The 18,165-nt window shown below is 42.9% G+C and overlaps 1 protein-coding gene across 9 annotated transcripts in view; it reads left to right on the top strand.

Moving 5' to 3' along the window:
* The first annotated feature begins 517 nt into the window (after nucleotides 1-517).
* The window catches only part of LOC1275648 (disintegrin and metalloproteinase domain-containing protein 10), a 61,617-nt gene continuing 43,969 nt past the window's right edge, over nucleotides 518-18,165 (top strand). For 4 of the 9 annotated variants that reach the window (XM_061654785.1, XM_061654793.1, XM_061654794.1 and 1 more), the window contains exons 1-2: nucleotides 537-698; nucleotides 16,829-17,582. In XM_061654785.1, coding sequence (XP_061510769.1) covers nucleotides 17,519-17,582 — 64 coding nt within the window. In that variant the 5' untranslated portion in view covers nucleotides 537-698; nucleotides 16,829-17,518. Of the gene's footprint in view, nucleotides 699-16,565; nucleotides 16,698-16,828; nucleotides 17,583-18,165 lie in introns of all 9 variants that reach the window. The other 5 variants (XM_061654790.1, XM_061654791.1, XM_061654788.1 and 2 more) reach the window with 5 other exon arrangements.

Below are 18,165 nucleotides of genomic sequence, written 5' to 3'. Positions count from 1 at the left end.
AGTTGCATCTTATATCTTATATATTGTAGTCTGCGTAAATATACGAAAATATAAGGAATCAATAAATTTATCAAAATGTATGCCATTCGTGCGTATCTCTGTTTGTTAATAACAAATATTATGGATCCGAAACAATTTACAGATAACCTCAAAAGGTAAGGATATAAATTAGCCTTCAAATAATGAACAAAATTCGAAAATATTAGAATAAATTTATTCAAATAAATTTTCAAATTGCTTGAACGTTTGCTTGCAGCATTTTTCGGTTCAATTCGTAACGGCTCATTGAAACGGGCATGAGAAAAGATACACGTCCGCCGATAACCCTCGTACGTATGTCTGTTCGTAGCACGAATCGACCCCCTATTTCCATTCTTCTTTGCTTCCGTTTGCGGCGCACACCAAAACAACCAACACACACACACACACAACAGCCGGATAAAACTGGACCGACCTGCACAGTGGGATTAAAATTTTGGTCATAATTTGCAAACCGCACTGTGACAGCCTGAACTGAATGTCAAAGCAAACAGTGCCCCCGTTTCATCGCTGTCAGTTAATTCGTTGTTTGCCGTCGTAATGGCTGGTGCTGCTTGCCGCCGCTGCTCGCAAGAATAATTTTACAGTGCGGGTCTCCTACTTACACGGTACAGCATTAATCGAGTGTAGTTTGCTGCTGTTTTGGAAGTGAAAAAACGGTGAGTGTGGGAATAGCAAAAACCGAAACCCCAAAATTAGCTTCGAGCTGATATGGAGAGTTTGGTGATTGCGTTTGAAACGAATGATGCTGTGCCATTCGTTCATTGTTTAGTTAGGCCTGTGTGTATGTGTGAGTGAGTGTGTGTGTGTGGGTCCCTCAACTGCTTGTGGATCTGAAAAGTTCTGATCGTGAATGAGAAATTTAACAGCTGATACATTGAGTTTGCTGACCGCAAAGCTACCGTTTTGGTTATTTATTGCTGAACTGTATTTGAAAGGCGATCAAATGTGTTGAATTTGCATCCGTTTTACGTTACCTGGAAAGTGTGTGTGTGTGTGTATTGAAGAAAATCGCGCTATTAACGAAAACAAAAAAAAAAAGGTGAGTGAAATTCGTTTTCCGTTGTGTGTGTTGTGTTGTTGCGTTGCATTTCGTAGGCGAGCGCCGCGATGCAGGTTGCAACTCGATGCAGCTCGATCAACGAACGAGAATCGCCCGTCCTGCGCTTCCCCGGAAGGTACGGAAAATATCTGTTTCCCTCGGTCGAGTGACACAGAAAGAAAGTAATACAAAGCGCCCTGGGAAGGGAAACTGGTATGGAAAAAGGGTGTTGCACGCGCTGTATGTGGTTTCCATCTGTGCGTTTATGCGTGTGTGTGTGTGTGTGTGTGCATTCACAAAGCCCTCAAATCGGGTTCCATTGGGGTCCGCTGGGGCACAAAGCAGGCCTGGCAAGAAAGGAACGAATCTCGTTGTCTTGTTCGAGGCGTCTTCGAGGGCTGCTTCGATGCTGATGGAAAGTGGAAAAAAGGGATTGATCGCCTACTCTCCCCCCGCTCGGTGTGCGCTGGCGAGAAGCAGCAGCTAATCGGGCACAAACGAAGGAAACTGGTTTTTCCATAATCACCGACACCGAAACGGAACGGACGACGAGAGCAGTGTGTGACGGATCGAAAGCCCAACATTCAAGCTGAGCCCGTGTGTGGCGTTCTGTTCCGGTGAAGGTGTAATTTGTGTTTATGCACAACGACACACAAACACACACACACATACACTCATACCTGTTCTCTGTTCTTTCTTCTGCTGGGTTCGTTGTCACCCCGATTTCATTTTAAGGGGGGGTTCGCTTGGGGTGTCCATGTCCAGGAATAATAACTCCATTGTGCGTGTGAGCAGTGGGCACCGTCTCCCTCTCGCACTACACCCGAAACAAATGTGTGTCTGTGTGCGGGTATGTGTGCATACGGGTGAATTTATGCTTGTGGCTGTGTGTGTGTGTGTCAGTGAATGGTAGTAAAAGGTACGTAGAGAAAGGGCAAAGAACAGACCGAGCCGACCAAATCGCGCGGGGGACGTTGGTGACGCGAGAAAATGGGAGAAAACGTGAGGCTGAAAGAAAAAAACGGTTCGTTTGAATCAAGTTTGCGTCTGCTGCTGGTTGCTTTGACGAGATCGCTTTACCACAGCCCCCTTTCAACCCCTCCCCCGGTTACCCAGCTGATCTTCGTTGCCTACTTTGCACTCCCTTCCCAAGTTTATGGTGTATGGAGTGCTGTGCTCAAGACTGAATCGGCGAACGTGCATGATTCACAGTACAAATGACCGCGACACACACACACACACTACCACACTTTGTGGTGGCTCTGTTCTCCTCTTCGATGTGCCTTTGGGTCCGCCAGTACGCCATAACGATACACAAGGAGGGCCAACTTGCGCGATCGTGTCTGGTGGACGGCTCTCGTTGGCTATTCTTTCACATATTCCCCTTTGAATGTGTGCATTTGTGTCTGTATTTGAGTGTGTGTGTAGGCACCAACATATTTGTCTCTGGTTGGTCGCGGTTTAACCCGTTTCCGCTCGGCGGGAGATGCTTTTTTTGCGTTTAACTATGTTTGTGTGTGTGCCAGTGTCAGTTTGTTTGGTTGATGTGTCTCCGAAGCGAACCCTTTGGGCTCTTTGCGTTTGAAGAGAAGTGCGTGGATCGTAAGCCAGCCATCAACATCAGCAAGACACATCCCCTCGATGCGTGCGGCGGGGTGTTGGTACGTTCTTATGTTCTTCATTTCGGTCCAAACATTCCTTTGTGCTGATCCTTAATGGCAGGGGATTGGTTTACAGAAAAAAGCTTGAAATTTGGAGGAAAAACCCCGTTTGGATGTGAGCTTTGTTTGATCGATTTTTGATTGTTTGAAAAATGTTTTACGATGTTCAAAAAATCCGTTTAAATTGTTTAATTAATGGCAAACGTATTCGCATCCTCCTATTGAGGCGTGAGTCATCTGCCTTACGATGATGATTTTGTATTTTACATTTTGTTTACAAATCATTAAAGAGTCGGTTGAATGTGATCGGCTTGTTGGATGAGTCTTTCGACCGATGAAAGTTGTCTTTCAGTACAGTTGTACATAGAACTATTACTTGATGTATCTTTCTGAGACTTCACATACGTTAAACCATAGGGTTGAAGTCTGGGGCGTGCGCCACTTAAAAATGATACATTTGGCTGCAGAACCATATGTTTGGAAAAACTGCACGAATGTCCAACTGGATAGTCTGGTAGCCAAGCACATTTCACCTACAGCATATTAAAATATTTAGCAAAGTAGAAATGCTTCCCTTTAAATGAAGAATTGTTAGGAATTCAAATATTATAAAACTTCCTGCTTCAACATTTCACATCAATGTTATCTACAGTTTACTTTTTTTTTATTACAGTCTAATTTAATTTAGGTATAAATGAAAAATTTCATTAAAATTGGTATGCCGAATTTGTACAGTTTTGATGCTTTCTTGACATCGGTTTTTAGATGTTTTCAGAGCTTGTTAAAGACATTTGTCAGTAAGAGTTAGATTCAAGTAATAATAGACGGTTTCCAAGATTGTGTATAAAAAAGTGAGTAAGCAAGAAAACATGAAATAATACGCCCAAAAATGGAAACACACTTATAGACATTTTTGGAACTCTGTGTAAGCCTTTTATTTCAATAATACTGCTTTAAATCAAATTTTATTTCTATATGTATATCAGAACATTCATTTTCAACTGTCAACTCAACTGTCATTTGGTAAATTAAAATTGCATTCAGTTATTTAATTGTCATTCAATTGCGACTCACATTACCTAATTTATAACATAATTTGTGCACCATTGTCTAGTGTAACGCCTAGGTGAGCATAATGAGCACTTCTTTCGCGTCTAATAATCATTTCGCATTTTATTACAATCAGAAAATTCAATTACATCTTAACTGGATAGTTACTTAACAGGGTGGGACCTACAGCTGCCCAAGAAGGTGCTTATGTAAACATGTTGTCCTTTCTCAGACCAAAGTTGCTTAGCTGAAATCAAATCGTGAATGGCCGAAGTAAGATTAAAATTGTACCGTGCGGTTAACAAACAAACATCTGCTACACAGGAGGGCACAGCGCCAAAGCGTCTGTTCCCTGTACCCTTGACTCTACTTCGCTCTCTCTGGCCAGTGTTTGTTTTCAGACTAACGTATTTATTTATCTCGCTTGTTTTGTAGAAGAACTAACAAACACCAATGCAGTTTTTGTGCAGCCACAATGGCAACAAGAGCTATTGAAGCGATCAAGAATGAATCATTTAAACAAAGTGTTGCTTTAGTGGGTTATTACATCTGGTACTGGTACAAATTGAAGCTAAAGTTATGGTACAAATGTAGACTGAAATTATGTCATTGATTATGATGCTCGATGAAATTGAATTACATTTTGAAGCTTCGATATATTGAGGCACCTACTCGGAGTCTGCCTTAAAACACCCAGCGTGAGATTTCGTGCTCTAAGATTTTAAATGTATTTATTGTTTTAATCTCACCCGTACCGTAATTGGCTGGGGTGGGCAAAGAACAGTTTCGAAAGCAGAAATAGCAAGACAGACTTTCACGATCCGTTTCCGGTCGAATGATCGGTTGTTTATGGTTTAACCAGAAGAAAAGAAAAAAAAAACTATCGTGTCTTGTTGGACGTGGCGCCGAAACCATTGATTTCCGTTTGCCTCGAGGGTAAGGGGGTAAGCAAGAGAAACGCCCAGAGGAAGGGTGAGATGGAGCGGTAGAGCGATAGAGAGTAGAAAATAATGACAGCCGGAGATAAAAATGCATTGAGAACGAAGTGCAGCAAGTGTTCTTCTTCCACGCTGCTTTTTTGGTTGCAGTCGTGGTTTGGTTTTTTCACAGTAGGAGGCAAAAGACCCTCAAACTTGCACGAGATTTTCCTGAATCATGGGATATTGAACGTAGACCACCGCGCACGAGTGTGTGGTTTTGGTTCGTTCGGCAGCTAGCCTTACCCGTTGCATTGTATTAGAATTGATGTATGTAGTAGTGTTTTATGTTATATTAGTTTTCATTTGTTAAGAAGAACGTGTTCCACACATTAAGATACCTTGTTGAAGTCAGTATTTTATTCTAGATAATAATGTTTTATATTGAGGGCTTTCACGATTCTAGTTAGTTTTTTGTATGGAGCTTGACAGTTGGAGGCTGAAATCATGTAAATACTCCATACAAAACCACACAAAAAACTAGCCTGCAATTTTCAGTCTAGATTATTCTAGCCACAAAGCTAGAATTAGATTCGAGTACCTGCTCGAAAACACGTTTTTGTTTACATTTATTCCAAGGTGCATTAAAGAAATCAGGTGATGGAATCTGGAATCAAAGTGTATGTAGTCCAGGTGGTCTGATAGCATTTTTTTTATAACCAAATTTGAATATCACTTTTTGACAGAACGAGTGAAAACTTTTGCTCAAACGAGCTTTCTGGAGGCTTGACGAATACTCAAAACACTCTTAAAATCTTCATTCAGAAACAGAAGCGATAAAAATCAGCCTTCTAAATGTATACACCTTGAGATAAGCCCACCTGTATATTATACACACTTAGATAGCTGCTCGAAATCTGCTATATAATCCAAACAGCTGACAGGCTGAAATTTCAGCCTACGAGCTTCAAACGGAAAGGGCCCCATTGATATTTTCGAATGGACGAGGCCGTAGATAGTAAGTTATTATCGTTTTAGTTTCTTTACTTTATATATTCTGAATTTTATTTTAACAGATACTTTTAATCACACACAAACTAAAGGAATAACTAGTTTAGTTCAAGTGACTGGCTAATAGCTATCTCTCATTTAATGCTCGCTTAGAATAGAATGATTAAAACACGACATTTTTTGTGTTTTGTAGGTGATTTTTTTTAAAGAACCCAAATGTACCGAAATTGCTAATTGGAGGGTTTTGGTTTCTCCATTCGATCAATGCCCCCTAGCGCCCGCAACTTTATCCATCCGATCAATCCAACCGTTTCGGCAAACGTTGCTTTCACTGGCGCTCGATTTGTTTTCTTATTGTTTCTACTAAAAGGCACACTCCACCACAACCGAGGTTCGTTCGTGTTTGGCTTGTTTCTGTATGCGATCCCTCGCCTTTGTTTGGGCAGCAAATTGTTTCCAGCGTTTTGGCCACCGTGTCCCAATAGAGTAGAACCTTTGGCGAACCAACCAGCCAACTAGCCAGCCAGCCCTGCTTGTAAAAACAAAAACCTTCGAATGTCGCGAACCCGATGACGCGGGATGATGATGATGCATACTACATCTGGAGGGGGAGAACCCGGGTTTTGTTTTCATTAATTAAGTCAGCCAGCTTTTCAATGCCACCAAATTGGAAGTTGAAGTGAATCGCATTGGATTTTTTTTTGTGGTTTTTGTTATGTTCCTCTTGCTTCTTATTGGATTCGTTTTTAATCGCTGGGAAAGGGAGGGCCTTTTTTATTTCGACCCCTTACGCTTTGGTGGACATTACACGGACCCGATGACAGATCGACGAGTCGGAAATGATGAACTACCCTTTACGCCGGGAGGGGGTTTCCGTTATAATTGCTAGAACCACCTCCCACCTACCCGTCGCACGGGGTGGAAGGAACAACACGGCCACGGCGGAACCAATAATCACAACAATTTTACGAACCAGCCAAGGGCTCCAAACAACCGGCACGGCGAGCAATTATCGTTTGAGAGGGGGGCACATTATAGTTGCCGGAAAAGTGTCCACCGGGCGTAACGCGTCACGTAACGTTTTGTTCTTCTTTTTTTTGTTGTTGTTGGTGAGTTGTAGCGTTTTTGGTCATTAAGTCGGGTTGGGAAATTGTTTTTATGTGTGGCGTTTTTTTGTTTTTCACTTCATTTTTTCTCCTACTTATTTACTTTACATTTTTGTATTTAAAAAAAAAAATGCTTCGTTCGCAGTGTTCGCAACCATTCGTGGCGAAATAAAAATTTACGCTCACCGTACTCCTTCACTGTGTGTGACCGTGGAAAATTCGAAAGAACGAATTGAGACGACGCGTTCGTGGCAAAGATTTCATTTCAATGTAACGAATTTTCGACCGAGAAGAGTGTTTTCACTTTCAAGCTTTTTTTTCTCGGGAAAATTATTTAACACACCAGCACCACCAATGTGCGGGTTTGCGAAATTTGTGCACAAAACATGCTAGAGTGGTTCGTTTGCGCATAAGACTGACCTGAATAAGTCATCAAAGCGGTATAGAATTGCATGACTTGACAGTGGAAGGCTTGTGAAAAGCCATCGCTGCCATTTTCCGTTGCCAAAAAACGCACACAATTCACGTTTTTTCACGGGGGGGGGGGGGGGGGGGGGGGGGGCGCGAAAAAGGAGCAGTGCATTTTGTGGGGTTTATTTTTCTCATCGATCCGGGTTGTTCACGGGTGTATAGTTTTCCACCCCGTTTTTAAAACGTGTTGAACTTGTTGAATATTTTCTTTCATCGCCAGTGCCTGTGTGTTCGGGTGCGTTATGCTTTATGGGTTTGATGAATGTTGCTGCTGCTGCTGCTGCCTTTTTTTATTCTTCCCTTTTTTATTCCAAATTTTATTGTCGGTTGAGCTTCTGCTTCGTTTGCGTGGAGCAAAACCCAGCCAACCCTTAGCAAAGACCGCAGTAAGCAATGATTTTTGGTGGCAGATATCCAAATCTGTGTGTGTGTGTGTGTGTGTGTGTGTGTGCGACCGCCAAAAACCGCCGCGCTCTCCCAATACGATATCTTGCTTAAGCGTCACCATAGAAACACAAAGTCCCCCCGGGTGCTGGGGCCGCTAGCTTTGCTGGATAGCTGGCAAGTTCTCGTGCCAGCAGGCACATAATCCAGTTTGATGTGCTGGTGGGTAGTGAACAATCGGCTGGAACCATGGAATGATGGTGATTCGCCGCGGCTGACTATTGGAGGAGGCTGCTAGTTGCTGCTGCCGCTGCTCGACTGGTCTGTGGTGTTTTGGCTTCTGGTGTTATTTAATTATTTATTCCCGACCACAATCATGGCAGGTAGTGGTGGTGGTGGTGACTCCCTTTCTTCGCTTCAATGGTTTCGTAACCGGCAGGTCGAGTCGGTATTGTTGTGCGGTGTAATTTAAGGTCGTGCTCGGGGTGCCTGAGATGCACTTTCCGCTGCCGCCATTTTGCCTCCGCCCGTGAGTTGGTGGTTTATTTTCTTTTTCTTCTTTTTTTTCGGGGTAGTCATAAAGTTATCGAGCATTTTGTAAGTGTGGATCAATTGTAGATGTTGTTGAAATTAAATGCGGCTCATTACATTGCCTCCGGTGTGCCCTGCGAAAGTTGATCTACTCCTGCCCAGTGAATGTTGTTTTGGCGATGATGTTAGAAAAAATGAAGGTCGAAATGTGTCTCGGGTTTTGTCGAAATCTGTCTAGGTCTGGGAGTTGTGGTGTTTTTGTTCTTTACTCAATTAAAGAAGATAACACGACTCCCAACCCTAGACAGTAGTGATGGGAAAAATGAAGTTTTTATCGGAATCGATTCCGGCTAGCTCCGCAGTTTTCTGGAATCGATTCCGGATAGTAGGTCCGGAATCAGTTTCCGGAATCGATTCCGGAATCGGCTCCGGAATCGGAATCGACTCCGGAATCGACACCAGAATTGATTCCGGAATCGGCTCCGGAATAGGAATCGGTTCCGGAATCGACTCCGGAATCGGCTCCGGAATCGGGAATCGGTTCCGGAATCGACTCCGGAATCGGCTCCGGAATCGAAGTCGGCTTTCGAATCGGAAATGGCTCATAAATTAGAATCGGCTACTAAACGGAGTCAGTTTCAGCATCGCCATAAAAAAAAGGCGTTTGGGTCCAATCATACTACGTATTGCTAACCACAAAAATCCAAATTTACTTGTAAAAGATCCATTCTCATGGAGATTCCCGGACTGATTTTGCTCCGGAGTCAACACCGGAATCGGCTCCGGAGCCAACTCCGGAATCGGCTCCGGAATCGGCTCCGGAATCGGCTCCGGAATCGGCTCCGGAATCGGCTCCGGAATCGGCTCCTGAATCGGCTCCGGAATCGGCTCCGGTATCGGCTGCGAAATCGGCTCCGGATTCGGCTCCGGAATCGGGACCGGAATCGACTCCAGAATCGGCTTCGGAATCGGAATCGATTCCAGCATCGGAATCGGCTCCGGAATTGATTCCGAATACGGAATCGGAATCGGGTAGGTTCGATTCCGAGCTCCCACCACTACTAGACAGATAAGGTTTTGCTGTGGTGCTGTGTTTAAAGACTTGCCCACAACGTTCTGAAATATTACGACATCTGTGGTGTTGAATTTACCTATCTGTCTGAATCTTTAGTTAAAATATTATCGCGTACATCCATAAAACTACATCTCAATGTTGTTAATATCATACTTATCCTTAAAATAAACTTTTTGGTACACTATTACCTCCTTTACGACACACGCTCAAGTATTTTAATTGTGAGAATAGAAAACACTTGAATATTTCCTTACTTTAAAAGTCTTCTGTGTGTTTGTATATAATTGTTCCGTATTGAGCACCGGGGTTATGTAGAGAACGTGATCGTAGGGCGGCCTTGTTGTAATTCCAACACTTAATGATTGCTCCGTAACAACGATAGTGACATATGACAGCAAAAACGTAACCGTATGCTGATTGCAAAATAATGTTTGACCGACAAAAGAGTCGAAAGGTCAAATTACTCGATTATTCCCGTTTGTTCACTCCCCACCAGATGCCATACACAGGTTGCTTACTACCGAAGGCAGATAAAAATTATTGGCATATTTGCCATTGGAAGCAATCCGACCGTTAATTCCGGCCCGGGCACTAGAAGTATCGCCAATTCCTTTCCACTCGCAGTTAAAGGTATTTTGTCCCATTCGGCGACGATAAACCGATAACTAAGCAAAAAGGGATGCTTTTTTTGCGGTTGATCCTATTCCATTTATAGCCGGCATATCCTTGTCGTGTCTGGAGAGCATGGCTGTTTGTCATAATTTTCTTCACTCTTAGCGCACTTTTTCTTCGGAAGCAAAACGCACCAGCAGCTTTGTGAGGCTGGAAGTAGGGTTCGTAGGGTGTGGAGCCCCAGAGTGAGGCAGAGAGAGGAAGGAGCAGAAGTCAGTGCTTCTAATCGAAAGTGAGAAGCGAACGACCGAATCCGATAATAGCGATCCGGTGCCCTTCGGAAGGTTGTTTCATCCATCGTGTCCGCCGGTCGAAGTTCATCGTCTTTCGTGTCTTTTTTCTTTGTTGGTTTAGTTATACCAAGAGAAGGAGCATGAGAAACGGAATATAAACCTCTCTTGTGAAGTGTTTTTTATTAGACGAAATGTTGATAAGCTTAAAAAAACAGAAGATTTCGCTGGAATTTTGATCGAAACATCATTAGCGAAGATTGTTTTCGGCATCGTGTTCGATCAGTTCGTCGTGTGTTTTGGAGGAGAGCTAAAATGCTTATTTATGTGTTGAGTGGCTCATTGGCTTTATGTGGGGCGATACAGTAAGGACGAGCTAAACGGTAAACGAACTGCAAAAAAAACCCGCTCGATCTAAGCCAAACTCTTGTGCTAAGTTGGTGCGAGGAAGAAAAATAAAATTTCAAAACCCTTTTGCCAACGCAGAACGCAGTAGAGAGCGTCAGCTAGCTTGGGAAGATATTCGGTAGCATCGCAGTCTCACTGCTGGCCCCAAACAAAGAACGCGCCAGCATCATCATCTCCCGCATCGACAGGGAAACCTTACAAGCAAGGACACGTGTGGAAGAAGTGTGTTCGTGGGGTCTTAGTGTGAGTGTTTAAAATTTCTCAGGTTGGCTCATGCCACGCATCAACATGCAGCAGCTGTATGTGTGTGTATGTATGTGCGAAGAATGCGCGTGTTTCACCGTCCCGTTCCCACCCAACACTGCTGCACGGGTTGCACAAGGATAAACGAAGAACCAGATGAGAACGAAAGTTCGCTGACTTTGCCCGCTGGTTTTGACGTGCTTTCTGTGTGTTCGTCGACCCTGTCGATCAATGTGGGTGTATGTGTGTATGTGTGCATCTCTCTCTCTCTTTTACTTCCACACTCTTTTTTGCTCGCCTTCTCTCTTTCTCTCTGAATGAACACATTTTCCTTTTATTGCTCCCTTTTTTCCCGTTTGATAATGGGTGCGCTTTGTCGCTGCATGCTATTGCTATGAACTCTAGCAAAGGCTGTGGGGCAGGGATGTAACGAACGAAAAGGAATGCTTTGGTTGAGTTAATATGTGGGGGTTCCCCCCCTATTACTACTGGTAGACGATATATTCATCCTTTTACCGAGCTTTAAAATCACTCGCTCTGTCAATCGATGACTTAAAACTGAGCATGTGAGAGAGAGTGATACGATCCTTTTAAAAAGTCATTGCATATTGTTCGGTTCGTAGTTGCTGGTTTGCTTGCTGTTTCACTGTAAACAAAATATTTGAAATGAATGTTAAATCATAGTGCTAGCGTTTATGTATCTCTCTTTCTTCTCTTATTGTTTTCAAGATGGAAAATTCGTATTGTTTGAATGCTCAATCAAGAGCCATATGGTGTACCAAGTAGAGAACAAACTGCGTTTATCGCTTCAAATTGGTGCAAGATGTCGCTACGACTTAATTGTGATTTGTGAGCTTGTTTAAAATTCCCAAAAAACCTTTTTAAGTCAGTATAAGAAGGACTCTTCCAAGGTCTTTGTTTTTTTTTGTTATACTTTGTACCAATGTTATGCTTCCCATGCATGTCTGATTTTGATAGCTTAAAATACATTGCAGAACATGTATGACCTAAGTCATCGTAACTTTACAACTTGTCGATTAGTGGGAAAACTGTCAAATGCAGGCTGCATTTCATTGCAGCACCGGAAATACTACTACTGCTTTCCATGGCAACATGCCGTAGCAAATAAACGACTCCCTGCCTACCATCTGGTGTTGTGTTCGCGATTTCAAATTTAGAAATTAAATTGAAAATTGTGCGTCGCACAGTTTGTACGTGTGTAAGTCTCTGCACGGTCTTTGCCAACTCCAAGTTGCGACAATTTAATTAACGCGTGGTGGTTCCGTGCACCACTAACCGCACATACACACACACACGCACTTATACATGCATTCAGCTTCGCAGACTTCCTGTGTTTGACGCTGTTATTAAGGTATTTCCATTGAAACTGGAGACTGCATGAATGTTCTATTCAGACTGCTGCTTGGTGGATTTAATGTTTCGTGTTGAATTGTGTCTTTTTTTAAATTCTTTTATAACATAGTACATTATGAATGGAGACAAGAAACTTTGCTTTTAATACGAAATTTCAAGGGTACGGATTACCGGAATGTTTTGTTTTGTATTTTTTTTTCCTATTATAGCGCTGAATTTCGGATATAGCTTGAGCGTTTTAGTCAAACTGGTTTAAAACGATTGTACAATTATTCATGAGTATAACTCAACACTTGGTTGAAATTTCTCTTTACATCCTTTTTGGACTTGTTACAAAGGAATAATGTTATTTTATGTTTATTTTTTTATTTCAAATTACCTTGAACCCTCTGGAACAAACATAAAAATGTAGACACAAAAAACCAAATTTTCTTAACTCTTATTATGAATAATGTCATGTTTATGCTTATTATATTAATATTCATCCATTTATTATCTTATATTAAAAAAAAACTTACTTATGTTTGCAAAAATGTTCCATACACGTCTTCTCCATTAAGGAGCTTTTGGCTCGGTTAACAAAATGCCTACCCCTTAAGTGCAACGCTTAACCGACCAATTGTGTGTAAAACGTTTCCAATCTACAAAAAGACCACTACCAAGGCGGCGGAGCGAATGTGAAGGCACGAGCACTGGAAGTAAACGCTGGCACACACGCAGTCCACTCTTTCCACTGCTAAAAGGATTTATTTATAGTGCCACCCGAATACGAATTGTGCGGTGTGTGAGTGAGTGCACTCTCCGCTAATGCACTTTTGTGCACTGTGTCTCCATTGTCACTGTTGCGTGTGCTTTGTGTGTGTGTTTGAGTTATTTTTTTTATTATACTCCCGTGCTCTCTCAAACGTTTGTTCGATTAATCGAACCCATTAACTTTTATGCTGCGCTTGCTTTTGAATACCAAACCACCATTGCCTTGAGGCTATTTGTATTTTTTTTTTTTGGTTTAGGGAGTTCTCATCCCACAACCCAAACAAAAACATGAACAGTGTCTGAAACTGTAAACACAGCAATTGGACGATTCTGTTCAAGCAAAGTTTGTGTCGGAAAATGAGTGACAAATGGAGGAAGAGGTGAAAGTAAAAACGTGCGTGGGAGTGATAGCATCGACGGGAGTGACCCAAAGAGTGTCATTTTTCCTCTGCCGTGAGAGCTTCCACGATAAGAAGCGAGTCAAAAGGACGAAAGAGAGAATCTTTGTGACATTTGGGAGTTTTCGATTCGATTGAGAGGCGGAGAGTGTAAGGAAAGGGAGGAAGGGAGTCTTTGGCATGCTGCATCCACTTTTGCTGGTTGCTGCTGGTTGTTGTATCTCTGTACAATAAGGACACTCGCAACTAGAGGGAAAGCGCTCAATGCCCTCTACCATCCACTGGAATGAACACTCGGAGAAGGACCCAACTCCAAACAACTGCGAACCTGCGCACTGGCACTGGCCGTAAAGCGATGGCGGCACTGAGTGCCCTCATGCTCTTCAGTTTGCACAATTTTCTTCCTCTCTCTCTCTCTCTCCGGCTGTGTGTGTGTGTGTGGTGTGTTTTCAGTCAGCACATTCCAGTGTCGCTGCCCTGTGTGTATCGACCACCCCCTTTTGGTCGTCCTGTTCCGGTGCTGCTGCGGGCGGGCAGGATTCATTTGATGCGTGAGTGCCACCGTCCGTGTGCCGTGGGATAACAAAGACTCGACGACTCGACGAGATTGCTCGACGCACGACGGCGAACGAACGCGTAGCTGCCCAAAATCTGTCATCGCAGTAGAAGGCACAACAGCGATGGTGTTTCGTTAATTTCGAGTAATTTTTGTACAGTGTTCAGACGAGTTTGCGACCATTTTACAGTGCTTTTTTGTATCAGGAAGATGGTTGATAAAATTTATACGGTGGGTTGATGCTAGATGTGCGAGTGTTTTGTACGAACGTTATTATTGCGTTGCCTCGGTCGGTTGTTGCTTCTCGCCGAGGCATACCGTCTGGCGAAGGGTTCTTTGTGTTGTGTTTAGCATGTGGTACAGTGTTTTGGTGAAATTTTACGCTCGACTTAGACACGTTCGAGAATGAAAAGAAGCAAAACTTGAATGTATATAGCACCGTTTTTTTTTTCCAAATTATATTTGTTCCGCTGTAGTTGTAGCTGGGTTACTTGAACTATGTTGATGGTCGTGTTTTTTTATTAGCCGAGCGTGCTTTATCGTGCTGATGAGTTAATGTTGATTGCTTTCAAGCTCTTATCAATATTACCGTTCCGAAAAAGGGTAAATTCTTGCCTACAGTATGTGTCTCACCTATCGTTATGTTTGTGCGCTGTGTATTTGTAGCCATACTCTGTTTATGAGTGTGAGTGTCGATCAGGGAGCGAAAATAAACAATATGAAACATTTGGTTGTTTATTTGACTGCGTTTTTTTTACAGAAATTCTGTGAAACAACAGTTGTAGTAGTTTAATGTGCGTAAACATTGTGTGTGTGTTTTAAGAGACTTTTTTTTGTTTAGATTATATTTTTCAGAAGTGTATAGGAATCGATTTTTATATAACTCTAGCAACGTCTAGCAATGTAGCATCGAAAGAGCATTGATTAGATTCCTAGTAACCACACCAAACATGCTGTGCATCGAATTTTCTTCGCAGTGTAGCGTAGCCTCGATAAAGCAAAGCATCAACAGCAACAACACATACGCATCTCCGTGCCGTGGCAGCAGCATCAACATTTACGATCCGAAGGAAAAGCTCTCTTTGTTGTGTGTGATACACGATGAGTGTACGAAAAACTTATCACACAGCAGAGTACCCAAAAAAAAAAAAAAAAGCTACAGAGATTGGTGGCGGTGGACCAACGACTTTAACGCAGTTTTGGTTGTGTTGTTGTGGGGGGATTTTTCGCGCTGTCGATCGGGAGTTGTTTTTCGCTGCTGCGAGACTGCGTGTTTGGTGTTTGGGGACGAAGAAATATCAACACAGCAAGAACCAAAAGGAAAAAAATGAAACAGAAGAAAATGAAACACACTGACACTGAACGCCACCAGGAAGATGAATTTTCCGAATAGAATCTCTTTGGAGAGAGTACATTGGAAGAGAGACAGAGATGCACAATGCTCGGCTACGGGCGTGCAAGTGAAACACACACTGATGGAGCAAATTTTATTCCTGAATTAGAGGCACACACACACACACATCTCACGAGCAAACGGCATGCTGTGTTCGCTTGTATGTGTGTTTGTGTGCAAACGCTTGGAGGGAAATGGAAAAGCGCACAAGCGCGCGCGCGTGAGAGAGAGAGAGAGAGCGAGAGGGAGGAAAAAGAAAAGGCAAAAAAAACAGCTGACCTTTTGTTTTGTCGCGAACTTTCCGTGTGCCAGAGTCTGTATGCTGGACTGTGTGTGCGAGGAGTGTGTTTATGTGCGAAGTCGTGTTAGAGTTGGTGCACTTCCCTCAAAAACATATTCATCCGTAGTACAGCTCAGCCAGCTCCGTCTGGCTAATAAAGGGCGACTTGGGAAAGCATCCCCAACAGCTCTGCGTGCTCTGGTTGTTGCTTCCGTTTCCGAAGGACTTTTTGTATGTTTGGTTGTTCAGCTTCTCCTCGCCTGCAGGAGGGTGGGAGCTGGAAATATATTTGGACCATACGCATTCGCGGCGTTTTCATTGTTCCGGCAAAGTGGTTCTGCAATGCTGCAGCGCGAAAAAGGACGGGCTGCTGTTAAAATAGCGCTTGGTTTGTAGAAAATGGACAGGGGAAACAACAAAACATATGAAACTCTGGCATGTGTTCTGTTAGGAAAACCTGTTCACCAGTCCTTGCTCTCGGGCTCTGGTGGCGTTTCGGAACACCTGAAGCTCTCGTGTGTTCCGAAGCATTTGCAGCTTTGCACAGAAACAAAGAAACATAATGTTTGCTTGAAGCTAGCAACAATTCCTACCTAGAAACTTGGACAAACAATCTTTCGGGGGAAAAGGGGGTGAGAGTGTGGAGATGTCGTGGAGCTATACCTTTGCTCATGCAGCGTGTGCGTACCGATTGCAAGGATAGGGGGACAACGTTTGCCTAGCGCAAGGGTGGCAAACATATATTCGATAGCGCAAATGAACCAGGCAATACCAAAACGCTTGGGGGCATTTACACCACAACCAGGGGGTACAGTCGTACTTTCCCCAGCTTTTCCCAATCAAAAACTCACAATGTGTTTTTTTACATGCTCTTATTGAAATTATCAATCTGTTTAATAACTGAATCACCATTAGAAACTCATCATATGCCATTTGTACTAATTAATATTTTTATTTCTCTTCTCTTTCAGGCACATTTCTGCTAATATTGTGGTTCGATCTGCTTCGTTTCGTGTGAAAGCAATTTGTTTTAATTTTTTTGTGAAATATTCACTAAAGCGTTAAACATGTTTGATTGAGTCCTTTTACATTATTGATTTCATGTGCGTGTGTGTATTTTTTTCATACGCTGTTCTTCGGTGCTGTTCTTCTATGTTAATAGCATTTAATGTGTTTGTTTCTTAGTTTAAATGTAGTATTAATTTGTTTTGTGTTCTTGTTTTACACATTTTAGGATCGTTTCTCGATTTAACAACAAAATTCCGTATTTTTAAGTGAACATCAAGCGAAGAAAGTAAATTGTGTGCGCGCGCGTGTGTGTGTATGCTAAATTGAAGTAAATTATTGAAAGGAAAGGCCAAAACCAGAGTGCACATATGAAGGGCAAAAGCTAAAAATCGCCCCCGGTGTGTGTGTGTGTGGTTTGTACGTGTGGGGTGTGGGTGGAGTGAGTGTGTGTGTGTGTGTGCTGTGGCGGCGGATGTACAAAGAGGCGACTCCCTTGTATCACAATAATGCCTGTCTGTGTGCATGTGTAGGCAATATTTGAAGGCAAAGGATCATGATAGCGAATTGATTCACTTGTTCGGATCATTTTTACGAAGTTCTCGCCGCTCGATGAGTGCGCATCAATTCGGCCAGTAGTAGCAGCTATATTGTGCGCGCATCGTAGAGGAAAATAATCAAGAATAAACGGGTGAAATCAAACGCGCGAGTGTCTGCAAAACGTGTGCGCCAAAAGTGCTACACAGCAATCGTCGATCCGTAGTGTAGTTTCTAGCTGTCCGGTTTTTTGTTTGTTTTGTTCACTTAATCCGGCACGACGCGGTCGAAGACGTGGGGCAAGACGACGGCACTTTCGCACCCATTCAGACCACAGCACGATCGGTGGCGGCCATCCGGTTCCGGCTGATCGGGCGAAAAAATGCATCTGAAATGTGGATTACTGCTACTTTTTATGCTGCTGCTCCTCAACGACATCGAAAGTGGTAAGTGGACACACACAAGAAAAACTTAATAAATGTATTGTTAACAGTCTCAAGTCGTGTGTTTTAGATATCATGGGTATTGCTTAGTTATATTTTACGACTTTAAACCTAGACCAAGAGAGAGAGTAGAAATAAGCGATGGAAATAGAAAAGGGCAAACAGCTTGAAATAGGTTTCCGCTTTTGGCTCTTGATTTCTCAACTTCCTCCTAATCCTGTGGTGATGTTTGACTTCGCCTCTAATCCTTTGGCCATGCGTTGCGATGGTGTGGAGATAGTATTTTCGTCCTTCGCTCGAATGGCACGTGACGCTTCGTCGTGCAAGAGCTCAGGGTGAAATCGAGGGTTTAGGAGCATCGAGACAGGTAGAAGGATTAGGGCGAACGTTCCGGGAATTGAATGATATTTGCAATCGTTTCCCAACTCCCGAGAACATGTTGAATGCAAATCATGCTAAATTATCATTAGACGGGATTTCTTTTCTCTATTTACAGAGGCAACTTGTAGATAAGCCTGTCAGCTCCAAACGGCTTTCCATGTAATTTTAATATAACAGACCGAATGGTGAAGTTTTCAGAAATAGT

Source organism: Anopheles gambiae, chromosome 3 (assembly GCF_943734735.2).
Source record: "Anopheles gambiae chromosome 3, idAnoGambNW_F1_1, whole genome shotgun sequence".
NCBI classification, from domain to species: Eukaryota; Metazoa; Arthropoda; class Insecta; order Diptera; family Culicidae; genus Anopheles; species Anopheles gambiae.
The sequence above is the reverse complement of the archived record's forward strand: the minus strand, read 5'-3'. Positions and strand labels throughout refer to the sequence as shown.